The sequence below is a fragment of the Amphibalanus amphitrite genome, unplaced genomic scaffold (genome assembly GCF_019059575.1).
Source record: "Amphibalanus amphitrite isolate SeventyFive unplaced genomic scaffold, NRLGWU_Aamphi_draft 002068F_arrow, whole genome shotgun sequence".
Lineage (NCBI taxonomy): Eukaryota > Metazoa > Arthropoda > Thecostraca > Balanomorpha > Balanidae > Amphibalanus > Amphibalanus amphitrite.
The window spans coordinates 29,162-42,706 of NW_024883561.1; the positions used below are offsets into that span (position 1 = coordinate 29,162).

General features: G+C 49.6%; 1 protein-coding gene across 1 annotated transcript; it reads left to right on the top strand.

The window, feature by feature from the left end:
• Positions 1 to 1,221: 1,221 nt before the first annotated feature.
• On the top strand, positions 1,222 to 7,161 carry LOC122376254. The gene is made up of 3 exons (XM_043356053.1): positions 1,222 to 1,227; positions 1,615 to 3,618; positions 6,811 to 7,161. Exons 1-3 carry the CDS (start codon positions 1,222 to 1,224, stop codon positions 7,159 to 7,161), a joined length of 2,361 nt encoding a protein of 786 aa, XP_043211988.1.
• Positions 7,162 to 13,545: the final 6,384 nt, after the last annotated feature.

A 13,545-nucleotide genomic window follows, 5' to 3' on the forward strand; every position in this document is an offset into this window, starting at 1 on the left:
CATACTCACGGCTAAGCAGGGAGGATGCCGATGATTATGATATTCTTAAGACGGCTCTACTGAACAGGTATGGCCTGACAGGCGAAGGGTACCGTAAAAAACTGCGTGACGCGAGACCCGAGCTTAACGAAACTCCAGCGCAGTTTATCACCCGGCTGAACAGCTACGCCACTCGCTGGGTTGACTTAACCGACACCGAGCACTCTTACAATGCCTTGCGAGATCTTTTAATCCTAGAACAGTTTTTTTGAGTGTTGCCCAAAACAATTGGAGGTGTACCTGAAGGAAAAGGGTGTTAATGAGTTGACAGAACTGGCTGAGTATACGCGGACCTATACAGAAGCACACGGACGCTCGTTTCACAGTCTATGCAAAACCACGGCAGCTGCCTCAGCGGCAGACAGAAGTCTGCCGGAGAGACGCGCGAGCCCCTTCGGTTCCGCCACTGCCTTAAGAGCTTCTCGACAGGAGTCACTACCACGCTGTACCTTTTGCGAGTACCCGCACCCCGCAGAAGACTGCCGGAAGGCCAGAAACTGGACCATCGCGGAGAGACGTGACCGGTTAAGACGCGTGGGCGCCTGTTACTGGTGCTTGGAGAACGGACATCGAGCGTCGGAGTGCTCTGCTGGCAAGCCACGGTGCACTAAGTGTAGCGGAAGACATTCTGTGCTCCTATGTGGTGACTCAGCTGGAACCGCTAGCAATGCCGCCACCTCAGCAGCTATTTCTGTAGAACCAGTGGGCACTGAAAGCAATGTCACTGTGACAGCAGCTAGCACGGCTAAGCGGAGCAAAGTCCTGATGCAGACCGCACAGGTGAGGGCAACTGGCGAGCTTAGGGAAAAAACAGTTCGAATCATGCTTGACTCAGGTAGCAACCAAACGTTCATTAGAACGGCAGTAGCTCGCGAGCTTGGATGTCGTGTTCTAAGCAGTGAACATTTGAAAGTTGAAACCTTTGGAGGAAGCAAGACAACACAATGTTTGACCAACAGAGTACAGCTAAGCCTGAGAGCTGAAGCTCAATCGGGCATCGTACTAACCGCCTACGAGGTACCAGAGATATGTGCCGCACCCCCGACCATCGTGACCTCCGACCTAAAAGCGTACCCACACCTTACCGGACTCAAGCTGGCGGAACCACCAGGAGAACACGATAGTCGAGACGTGGATATCCTGATCGGACTAGACTACTTTCAAAACATTGTCGACGGAAGAATGAAGGTTGGTCCAGCAGGGCCGGTAGCAATGGGCTCTATTTTCGGATGGATCCTCGCTGGACGGGTACATTCGGAACACGTGGGTGCGGCCCCAGCTGCAGCAGTCAACTTCATCCGTGCCGAAACAAGAAGTCTGCTTGAGGATCTATGGAGTCTAGAAGGCATTGGAATCGGTTCAGATGGAGTAAGCGGGACAAACAAAGAATCGGAAGAGGATGAACAGGCGCTGAAACACTTCCAAGAAACGTGCACTCGTCTACCTGACGGGCGCTACGAAAACCGATGGCCATGGAAAGAGGGGGGAGCGCAGGGTCTGCCAACCAACGAAAAACACGCTGTAATTCGGCTAGAAGCCTGTGAAGCCGCTTTGAGGAAAACTGGACGCCTGCAGGAGTATGATGATGCCATTCAGAACTATCTGGAGGCCGGCCATGCAGAGCGAGTACCACTGGAGCCAGACGGACCAGTCCATGTGTTGCCGCACCACGCAGTCTACAAGAAGGGAAAAATACGCGTGGTCTTCGACGCCGCCGCTGGTCATCCGAAGGCACTCAACGACTTCATCCGAGCAGGTCCCAATCTTATTGCCGACCTTACGGGTGTGTTACTGAGGTTCCGCTCAAACAACATCGGTCTCACTGCTGACCTAGAGAAAGCCTTCCTGCAGCTGTCACTCCACCCTAGTGATCGTGATGTCACCAGGTTCCTCTGGAGGGAGAAGGCGTGCGACCTCAAGCCGACCACCTACAGGATGAAAAGAGTCCTGTTCGGGGTGAATGCCTCGCCGTTCTTGCTGCAGGCGACGCTAAGGCAGCATCTCACCCATTTTAAGCGCTCCGATCCTGAACTGGTTGACCGACTCATCAGGGACATCTACTGTGATGATTTAATCACTAGCGTTGCTTCAGAGGAAGAAGCACGCTGTGTGAAGGAAAGGACAGTCCAAATATTCAGTGAAGCTCAGATGAATATGACAAAATGGACTACCAGCTTCCAGCCAACTGACCCCCAGGAGCTAGCCAACTGCTCGAACAGCGAACGAAAGGTGCTCGGAGTGAGCTGGGCCCCAACCACAGATCATCTAGTGGTTGAAACTGATCAGCTGGCTCAACTTGGAAGTTGTCTGCCAGAGACAAAGAGGAGCATCCTGAAGATTACGGCGAGATTCTATGACCCACTGGGACTCCTGAATCCTGTGTCGGTGCGAGCTAAGATGATGCTCAAAGCACTCTGGAAGGAGGGCAAGGGATGGGATGAAGCTCTTCCTAGTGCCGTCCAGTGCCAGTGGAGAAAGTGGCTCCGTGAACTCCGCACTTTGGGAAAGTTTTCCATTCCTAGAAACTGTGCGCTGGCCGAGAGACCGTACCAGATTCACGTATTCTGTGATGCAAGTAAAGAAGCCTATGCAGCCGTCCTCTACATCAGAAGTGAGCATTCGGAGCAGTGTGCAAGTACCTACTTGCTCATCAGCAAGTCACGTCTCTCGCCGAGTCAAGAAATCACCATTCCAAGGCTCGAGCTTACGGCAGCTCTGATCGGCGCACGGCTTCTAGCCTACGTGAAAAAACAGCTAACTGTGCCACCCCAGAAAAGCTTCCTATGGACAGACTCCATGGTGGCCCTCAGCTGGATCCGTAGCGACGCGGATAGATGGGGCGTGTACGTGAGGAATCGCGTGCAGGAGGTACAAGAGCTGACCGCCGCAGAGGAATGGGGACACTGCCCCGGAAACGAGAACCCGGCGGACCTGCCCTCCCGAGGTACGTCAGCGGACCGCCTGAACGGTGACCTCTGGTTGCACGGACCAGAGTGGCTCAGACAGCACGAGTCACAATGGCCCCAGAAAAGGGATCATGAGCCCGAACCATCACAGTGTCAGCTGGAAGAAAGGAAGCAAGCTCTGGTGGTACTTAGTGACAGTTCTGGAACGCAGCAGCTCTTTGATCCGGTCGGCTACGGCTCCTTGAAACGTTTACTCAACGTGACAGCTTGGGTACTGAGATGGGTACACAACTGCAGACAAGACGACAGACAAGACAGGAAAACGGGACCACTGGTGACCGAAGAGATAGAAGGCGCGTTGGAATACTGGATCAAAGCTGCGCAATCAAAGTTCCATGAAGACGTGTCAGCGCTGAGAAAGGGACAGCCGCTGTCTCCAAAGTCGCGCCTGCATAGTCTTGGTGCCAGACTAGAGAACGGTATACTGAAGAAAGAGGGTCGTCTCCAAGAGGCCCTTCTGAATGATGAAGAGAAGCACCCCATCATTCTGCCGTCGGATCACCGACTAGTACAGCTGCTCGTTGAAGACACTCATCTGCGGCTGTGCCATGCCGGCGTGCAGCAGGTGCTGAGTGCGCTCAGGGACAGATATTGGATTCTGCGAGGCCGCCAGGTAGTCCGGTCAGTGTTACGAAGCTGTCAGAGGTGCCTGATTTTCCGTGCACAACCTCTTGGCCAAGTGGTAGCACCTCTACCAAGCACCAGGATTCGCCCCTCACAACCCTTTAGTCACATCGGTGTGGACCTTGGAGGACCACTGCTGGTCCGTGGGGGAGCAGGTCATCAAGCTTCAAGGCTGTATTTTGTGGTATTCACGTGTGCGGTTACGCGCGCGCTCCATCTAGAGCTAGTTTCGTCACAGGGGACCGAGGACTTCATCCAGGCTTACCGCAGATTTGCAGCCCGCAGAGGAAAGCCCAGAAGTGTGTTGAGCGACAACGCAAAAAACTTCAAGGGAGCGGCTAAGGTTTTAGCGACTGAGGGCGTGAGCTGGCACTTCATTGTTGAGCGAGCCCCCTGGTGGGGGGGCTTTTGGGAGCGGTTGGTTGGACTAACCAAGGCTGCCCTCCGCAGAACACTTGGCAGTGCCCTTCTCGGTAGGGAAGAGCTCGAGACAGTTCTCTGCCAGATCGAGAGCGCTATCAACCAGCGCCCTCTGACAGCCGTCACTGACGACCCGAGTGACCAGCAGCCGCTCAGACCTGCCGACTTCCTAAGGTGTCCACTGGGAGGAGCAGAGGAAGAGGAGGACGATCTCCGAGGCCGGCGGCGTCACCAGACTAGAGTTGCGGTGCACCTTTGGAGACGCTGGCAGAGAGAATACTTGAGAAATCTGAGAGATTTCCAACACAGACAGCTGATCCGAGAAGCAGCTATCGGTGACTTAGTACTCGTCGAGGGAGAACAGTCCAACCGGTTAACATGGAAGACCGGTGTCATCACAGCGCTACACACTGGCCGAGATGGACGAGTGCGATCGGCGACACTGCGCACCACAGATGGTGACCGACGGCGGCCAGTACAAAGACTTTATTTACTTGAGGGTAGCAGATGCTGAGCGTGCCGCCGGTCACGTGGGGGAGGGTGTTGTGAATTATCTGCGCGGAGGCGCTGGCAATAGTCGACGCGTGAGAAATTTGACATGATTGAATTGCGTGAGTTGGGAAATGTCTGGGAAAAAATGGAGATAGGGATGTGATGACTTGATTTGAATGAAGCGATTGATTAAGCTTTGCTTTAACGTAAAACGCCTAGAACGATGAATTAGAAATGATCACCGCGATCATGAAATCACGACAAATGTAAAATATTGTCTGCGACAGTGCAATGTGACGCAAGCTACCATCTGCCTTACCTACGCAATACATCGGTTTTCTAACACATGTATCACACAACCTTAGTAAAGTTGGGCTCATGTGACCTGACCTGTGACCCTTGGTGACCTGACCTGTGACCTGACCTGGTATTGCCAGCGACCTCTAATAGCAACATATCTACTAGGCAACTGACGCCCTACCGCTGATTCTCGACAAAATGCGTTTTCCTCGGTGTTATAGCGCATTCCCTAGAAGACCCGTGAACGGTGAAACATTTCATCTTTGACCTGACCTGTGACGTCATCGGTGACCCCGAGGTCAATGAAATTTGGTTTCCTTCGACACATTTGACAGGCCTTTCGAACGCCGTTTGAATTTTGCGGATCCGTCCAGTAGTTTCGGAGATACGGGGGGGGGGGGGCAAAAAATAGCCCCCCCCCCCACCAGGTCGCGTTATAAACAGACCCCACCAGGGCGCGGGTTAATTTCTATGTTTCGTTTTTATTATGGTAAATGTTGCATCCAATAACCATTAACATGAGTAACAATGACGTGACATACCTGCAGACAGAGGGTACTCGTACAGTCCACAGCATAAGCATTGTGTGGTTTCAGTCTTGGGTATGTTCTGCTTCTGAAGCTTAGGAATGATTAGCCAGACCACAATGAAACTTTGAATGTAGCTAACCTGTATCGTTACCCTTGCAGCTGCAACTTCGTCTATTGACGTCTTCTTTTCGATCACTGCGCATTAAAAAATCGCCAGTCAAAGCCATCTGTTGAGATTGGTAAAACCACACATTACTTTAGCGGTGGGCTGTACATGACAATGTCTACCGAAAGAATGCCTGCACTGAAATCGGAGCACGAGTAATAGTTTGGACTTTGGACCATTCTATCATTCTGGCTATACTGAGTTTCTGTGACTTTCTCTGACTACAAATTCCGAATTTCCCCTCTTCATTAATGCCATTAAAATTAATGACTATGCTTTGCATTTCCAAAACCAGCAAGCAATTTAGATTTCACCCTTGGGAGAACTAAGAATGAAATGCGAAGCACGTCATGCTAAAATGATGATGATGATGATACTACGTAGTTGACCTTGTTAGTTAGTGTGTATGACAGACGACATTTAGTGCTGAAAACGAGCACATCTTTTTTTTTTAGAAGACAAGATGTGAGTGACCAGCTTGTCTACAATCGAAGTCTTATTTATTATCGATTTCCCTGCAGTTTTTAGTTGTTTTTTTTTTTAGGAGTTTTTACACCCTATACTGCCTCCTATTTGTTTTTTATTTTGATGTTTTATCTAAACCACGTTGAGTGGAATCGAATGCCGTTTGAATTTTGAAAATCAGCCGGTTAGATCTAGAGAGATCAAGGGGGGTCGTAAACAGCCCCCTGCCACCAATAGGGGTAGCCAGGAGCCTGCCACTAATAGGGCTAATCAATGCGACACGTTATATTGGCCGATGACTGCACAATGCACATATACCGAGACAGAACTTTTTAAGTGCGACCTCATTGGTAATGACTAATGGTGTGAAGTGTTTTAGCGAGGAACATAGTGAGAATAAATACGTGAAGAATCATTGACCTTTTCCTCGAAGAAATAAAAACAATGCCAAATATTAAAATATAACTTTTGACGTTGTTTTTACTTCTTCGAGGAAAAGGTCAATGATTCCTCACGTATTTAGTAATGACTAAACATAAATATTGCCATAACATCAGGCAACCGTAGCAGAAATGGCATGATTAGAATGAGTCCTTACCCCTAGTGCCCCCGGCAATTTAACAAATCTCGGGTTTCTCGAGTGTTAACAGTCAGTGCCAAGCAGGTCCCACTCGCAGCCAACATCATCGCAAAGGAATAACCTTTCCCTCCGTTGTGTCTCCCTATCTCCGCCTGCTCCCTCTGCTCCCCAAATAGCTAGCTGGCTCCGTTTGACCACTCTGACCCCACCTGTCCCCATGTGCCGCAGGGTAGACCACTCTCAGACACCAGCGCGGCGACCGACACCATGTCAGTCCGCTCGGCTGACGGCGGCGACGGCGGCGGTGACAGCGCGACCCGCACGCCCTGCCGACCCGCCCGGCGCACCATGGCCATTCGGGACGAATCCGACGCCTGTATCCGAGTCACCCTGACCGACACATCGGACAGTGAGTCGGTCCATCCCGAGTCACCGCTCATGGTGCAGCCGTCGGCCCGTCGCCAGCGACTGGCTCGGGTGGACCTGGTGCGCGGCCGGGGTCGGAGGGGAGCGCCGGGCAGCGGGGCGGCAGCCACCGTCACCGCGACGGACGGAGACGGGGAGCCCTGCGAACGGTGAGCAGTCGAACGGGGATGGGTTTATCCTGAAAGCGTTGTAATGGTCGCACATTTGTATCGCTTCTCCGGTCTCTGAAATGCCTGCAATAGTCGAACGTCTTTTCATATCTGTTCAATAGCTGACCAGTCTATTGAGCTTTTCATGCTGCTGGCTAATTTATTTTCAATTACAAGCACAATAACTGCAAGGACTGCGTAAGACTTCAGTGCCTGTTGCTCACCAAAGCGAAATAAACGATATATAAGGACAGGCTGTCCAATTATCTATTGTTGGGCATCCACCAGCATTTATTAAATTCGTGTCGAACGCTGATTAGGTTGCCAGTACCACCATTCCTTTGTCGCTAAGTTTCATTGGGTATAGGGTCTTTATTGCTTCCAGGAACTGCATGCTGCCCTTTGATCTGTATGAGAAGGTAGCTACAAACGTCTTTTGACATTACTCCCTGACTGGTGAGATAATTTTATCAGCACTATAAGGTTATAACGGGGACCATCAAAGCGTCCAAAACCGCAGCATCCAAAGTACGCAACATCCAAAACCGCAGCGTCCAAAGTACGCAACGTCCAAAATACGTCCAAAATCGGGTATATAGGGAGCATTCACAACGTCCAAAAACTAAACATCCAAAACCGCAACATCCAAAACGTATCATCCAAAAACGCAACATCCAAGGACGCATCATCCAAAGTACGCAACATCCAAAGTACGCAACATCCAAAACCGTTAGGTTAGGTTAGGTTAGGCTAGGTTAGGTTAGGTTAGGTTTCCTTATCCCCGGTAGGCATAAATCAGTAGGTTAGGTTAGGTTAGGTTAGGTTAGGTTAGGTTAGGTTAGGTTAGGTTAGGTTGGGTTTCCTTATCCCCAGTAGGCAAAAATCAGTAGGTTAGGTTAGATTAGGTTTGGTTGGGTTAGGGATAGGCAAAAATCAGTAGGTTAGGTTAGGTTAGGTTAGGTTAGGTTAGGTTAGGTTGGTTTTGGATGTTGCGTGCCTTGGATGTCGTGGTCTTGGACGTTGTGGTTTTGGAGGTTACGTACTTTGGATGTTGCGTCTTTGGATGTTGCGTTTTTTGGATGATACGTTTTTGGACGTTGCGGTTTTGAATGTTTCGGTTTTGGACTTTGTGAATGCCCCCTATAAACCCGATTTTGGACGTATTTTGGACGTTGCGTACTTTGGACGCTGCGGTTTTGGATGTTGCGTACTTTGGGTGCTGCGGTTTTGGACGCTTTGATACGGACCCGGTTATAACATCATTATATGGTCAATGAAGCGCCACCGATTTATATTCGTTTTAATGAACAGCGCAATAATGCGGACGGCACAAGACGAAGCATCCATAGCATCGTTTCAGACACATTGTTCCACTGTTATCTTTCCTTTGTCTTTCTTTAGCTCCTCTCTCTCTCTCTCTCTCTCTCTCTCTCTCTCTCTCTCTCTCTCTCTCTCTCTCTCTCTCTCTCTCTCTCTCTCTCTCTCTCTCTCTCTCTCTCTCTCTCTCTCTCTCTCTCTCTCTCTCTCTCTCTCTCTCTCTCTCTCTCTCTCTCTCTCTCTCTCTCTCTCTCTCTCTCTCTCTCTCTCTCTCTCTCTCTCTCTCTCTCTCTCTCTCTCTCTCTCTCTCTCTCTCTCTCTCTCTCTCTCTCTCTCTCTCTCTCTCTCTCTCTCTCTCTCTCTCTCTCTCTCTCTCTCTCTCTCTCTCTCTCTCTCTCTCTCTCTCTCTCTCTCTCTCTCTCTCTCTCTCTCTCCGTCTATCCAGCCGGAGTGTTCTAAAACAAAACCCAGTGACGTCAGGGGTCAGAGCACAGTGCAGCAGCTGGCCGTTACGCCAATTAGTTTCAGCTGGCTGTGCCGCCACGAAGCGATGGCCGACATGCACGGCACCCAGTATTCGTGGGCGGATGGCCGCAGCCGTGATTCGACGTGATTGCCGATTCGCCTGACCCGTGCACTATTGAATTTTGGAACTGCACTGCCGTTAGATACATTTATGCGGCTACCCAGTGTAAAAAAAGTGTGCATAACACTGAGGTGCCCGTATTTACCCTTGCCATTATACGTATAGTTAAATATTGCATCGTCAGCATGCTCGTACCTCAGTGGCTATTAAAAAAAAACAGCACACATGTACATACGTACGTACTCTCCTAAAATTGGTACTACACATTGGCTATCCTGAGGATGGGAACGATGGAATAGAGGGAGGGGAATGGTGCCACTCCCCTGATGTTTTTTCTCGCGATTGCGCCCGGGACGACTGACGTCGACGGCGACGAGTTAGCGATGGAAAGCTGCAAATTGACATCCCGAATCCCGATTCCCGACCTTTGATTCAAGCCAGAGCCGAAACTGTGGCACCAACCGCATTTAAAACTCCGGCCAGGTCACTACCTATGCCATCATAAGTGAACCGCTGCACAATGATAACAAAATTGACGTTCATGACATAATGATTCACCTAAATCTGCCTGGCGTCGCGGCCAGCCAGCACTCAGCATCAAGAGCCGATTCTCAACATGGTGCTGCCACCTACAAAGAGATCTAGTGCACTAAAGGTTTCCGACTTCCCCGTTAGGTAGACATAGTCGAGGGAGCTGCAGCGAAAGCACGAGTACGGTTTCGCCTGGCCCTTCATTCAGGCTTTCTACCATAAATCATGATCAATGATGAGCAATAAATCGTTTCATAATGGAATGACTTAGGCATAAGACTACCAGAAATCAAATGAATGATGTTCCTAAGCATAGGCGGCGGAACGGGGAGGCGGAGGGCACCGGGGCACCGTGCCCCCTTTTGATTTTGGCATTTTAACATTAGCCCTATGGGTGTTGCATGGAAAGAATGGGACCAAAAGTCGTCATGCACCCCCTTAATTGAAGGTGTTCCGCCGCTTCTGTTCCTTAAGTGTTATGTGTAAGAGCAAATCGACGGACACGAATACAAAATTGTCGTTCGTGACCTAACGGTGCCGACTGGCGACTGCCGACGACGATAGATACCTGCAAACACGCGCGTGAGGGACTCGAGCAGATTCACTGCTGAAGTGGCCTGCAGCCTCCATTTGTGACCTGCAGCCAGCGAGACTGCAGCCTCCATTCGTGGGCATTGCACAATGCACACAGTCTTTGGCCAAACACAGTATCTGATCAAACATTTCATACCCCATAAACTGGTCAGTGGTCACGAGCCATCTCCTGCCATCGTCCCTATTCATATTCCCTGATCTATATCGACACTCTGACTTCAATCTGGTCGCAGTGTAACATGTCACTACTGACAATCACTGGCTACAGAAACTCTCTGAGCATCAATCACGGGTATTAAACACTATTATGGTCACGATATCGGGTATGATTTATAAGCGGCGGGCATAACGCTTCTGACCACAGAAAAATGACACACAACCTGAACCACCATCGTAGTTTCCAACCACCGGCACAGTTTCTGTACACCGATATTTTGCTTTTTCCAATGGTCATAATCTTTGGTCATGATCATGATATTTCTCTTATCACCAGCATAGTCTCAAGCTACCAGCACCGTCTAACCACAGACAGAAGTCTAGCCACCGACCGTATACTCGATAGTAGCCGTTTTCACGACGGCCATCTGGTACACATTTGGTTCACATCTGGTGCAGATTAGGTGCAGATTTGGTTAAATTAAGTTCAGTGTATCTCTTGGTAGCTTTCAGCTAGGGTTGCACTAATTGCTTATATGCCTGCTTTGTCATATTATCAGAGAGCACCATCGATTAAAAAACTGAAATAAATGCATAAAATTAAGATATTTGCTGTAACAGAGATTAGGTGCAGATTTGGTCAAATTAGGTGCACTCGCCGGATAGCCCGTTGTGAAAACGGCTAGTATTATCCACGGTAACTATAAATAGTATTACCTAACCGCCGACATATTTGACCACCAACAGTAGTCTCTAACCACTGACAGTTGCGACCTTTCTCTATGTATGCTGCGGCTACCATCTGAGTAGCGGCGCGCTCTAGCTGACCGATTGCCCGTACAGACGGCGACAGATGCCTGCACCGCGAATTGCATGAATATTTCGCTGACTGACAAGGTCGCTGCTGAGATTGGGGCGCATAATTTAGGCGAGGAGCTGTTAAATATTCAGTACGTTGCTAGCATCAATACTGCCGAGAAAGGACCCAGGATTGGCAGTGAAACACGTTTTCTCCGCAGGGTAGCGCAAGGTTACTTTGGGTAGGCCACGTCTTGGAAGAAAATTGACCTTTTAGAAGAAATATTAGATGAAAAACATATCGATGCGTCCATAAGTAAATTACAAACGTTCACGTCCGATGGCCCGTCGGAATTGGGAAAGGGAACCATTCTTCTCATGTTTTACTAAAAGTGCCTTTCAGACCTAAGGTGGAGAAGCAAATGTTCAAAGAAAGTGCAGGACATGTCGCTTCGATAATGCATACCGATTAATACGTTTGGTATTTGGTCTGTTACACACTCTGGACAATATCCAATCAACGAAGGCCAGTCACCATGCAGGCTTTCTTCAACGTTTACTGAACCGTTTCCACTAAGTGCTACTTGACCCACTATTTTTGGATTGGGTGTCCTGTAATGTATGAAGCCCCCATGGCCTCATGCCACCGCGCCGTTTCACTTTCCTCAATGGCAGCCGCCTGTCTTTGTCGGTAGCGCCTCATGACGCCGCTGTCCCCGTTCCCACGGCGCTGAAAAGGCTCCCGAACACCCCATACGGGAGGACCAGCCGGGCGATCGACCCGCCCGCGCCCCAACTTATGCAGGCTGACCATCGTCCCTCAGCGGTGTACCTACTGTGTTGGGCGTCCAATTGTATGATTCGCGCCGTCTAAACTCCAGCCTTGACATGACCTCACATGGTGACCCAAATGGGTCATCCCTTGGGCTACCAAATTGGGTCGAAGAAGACTGATTATTTTCATTTTTCCAACCGAGCGTCGTGCAATGATCGCAACGACGGCGGGTTGGCCAACGTTCCCGTCACAAGACTCATCAGCGTTGCAATGCACAATGCAAAGCGCAAGAGCGCATGTCACATGCATCCAACATGCCTCGAAGGTCATCTCAATAAAGAATGTCCATCGAGGTTCAGAGCAAACGGGCAGCAATGACGCCAACAAATCGACGGCTCTTTCAATCTCATTTCCCAGAATGCAACTGAGGTTCCAGAAGCCCGTTAGGCGGCACGGGCGGACATCGATAGCAGCGCCTCTATCGGTCAATAGGGAAAGCTGGGCTGTAGGCGACGAAATACCGGCTGAGTTGTCACACGTTGAATAGGTTTATAGACATCCGTCTTGTGAAAAAGTTGAACTTTTGCCTTCAATATTTCTACAGGCTATTTTAGAAGTGTCTTCACATAGATTACAACACCGTTTACACTGAGAAAACAGTGTCCCGATTTTCGGGCTCAGAGACCAGTTTTCGGGCTAATGTACCATATTCAAAACAGACAGCACATTTCGAGAATACTTTCTGAGCAACGCCACATGGGCTCATACGATCCCTTAAATCGGTATCATTGATCGCAGAAACAGAGCTCAGTCAGTACCCATTATCGGTGTCAAGCTCTAAAACTAGTCTCACTATGATACCAGTTTTCAGCCTGATCCCCATTTTCGAGCTCACCTGATTCCAGTTTGAGGGCTCAAATTGTGTGGTGAAGCCAATATTAGGGCTCACGTCATCACTTTTCGGGGCTTTGGTAAAAGCTGGATTGCGTCAGCTGGCTGGCCAGCTGGCGACGCACGAAAGGTATTTAATTTTAGATATACCTAAGCGCGGTAGTAGGATGGACATAAATATTTCAAATGGCTTTAAATGAAAAATTGATTGGTAAATATTTATTCTTTTATATCTAGCATTGATATGTAAGAAGCTCTGCTAGCGCCACCATACGGCGCCAGCTGGCAAAAAAATCCAGTTAATACCAGAGCCCGCTTTTCGTCCGATGCAGCCCCTCCTCCCCCCTCCCCCGTGTCCAGCAGCTGCGAATAAGACGAACCGCGGACAAACTTTTTTTTTGCTCGGCCAGCCTAGCGCCAGTCTCGAGCGGTGGGACAGTTAACCCGGCAATTTTGGCCGGGATGCAAAAGTTACGTTAAACCGGTTTATGTTAACCCGGGAGCAAATAACAACGTGGGAGCCTATCTTAGGTGTGGCAAAGCTAACGGATTACTTACTTGTTGCCGAGGTGCCCAAAGAAGGTACTGGAACCGAAAACACAACATTGGTTCATGTATTTATTAACATTCATACACACAGTCATACTTGTGCAAGGTGTCAGTGTTCGGTTGTGGGGTGTAATAGCCAGGGAAAAAGTTCTATGAACTGAAAAACCCGGCGCCTATTACTTCGCAACATG

Coding starts and splice junctions, on each gene's coding strand:
- LOC122376254 (XM_043356053.1), top strand. Junction 3,619..6,810: donor GGATTCTGCGAGGCCGCCAG/GTAGTCCGGTCA, acceptor CATGTGCCGCAG/GGTAGACCACTCTCAGACAC.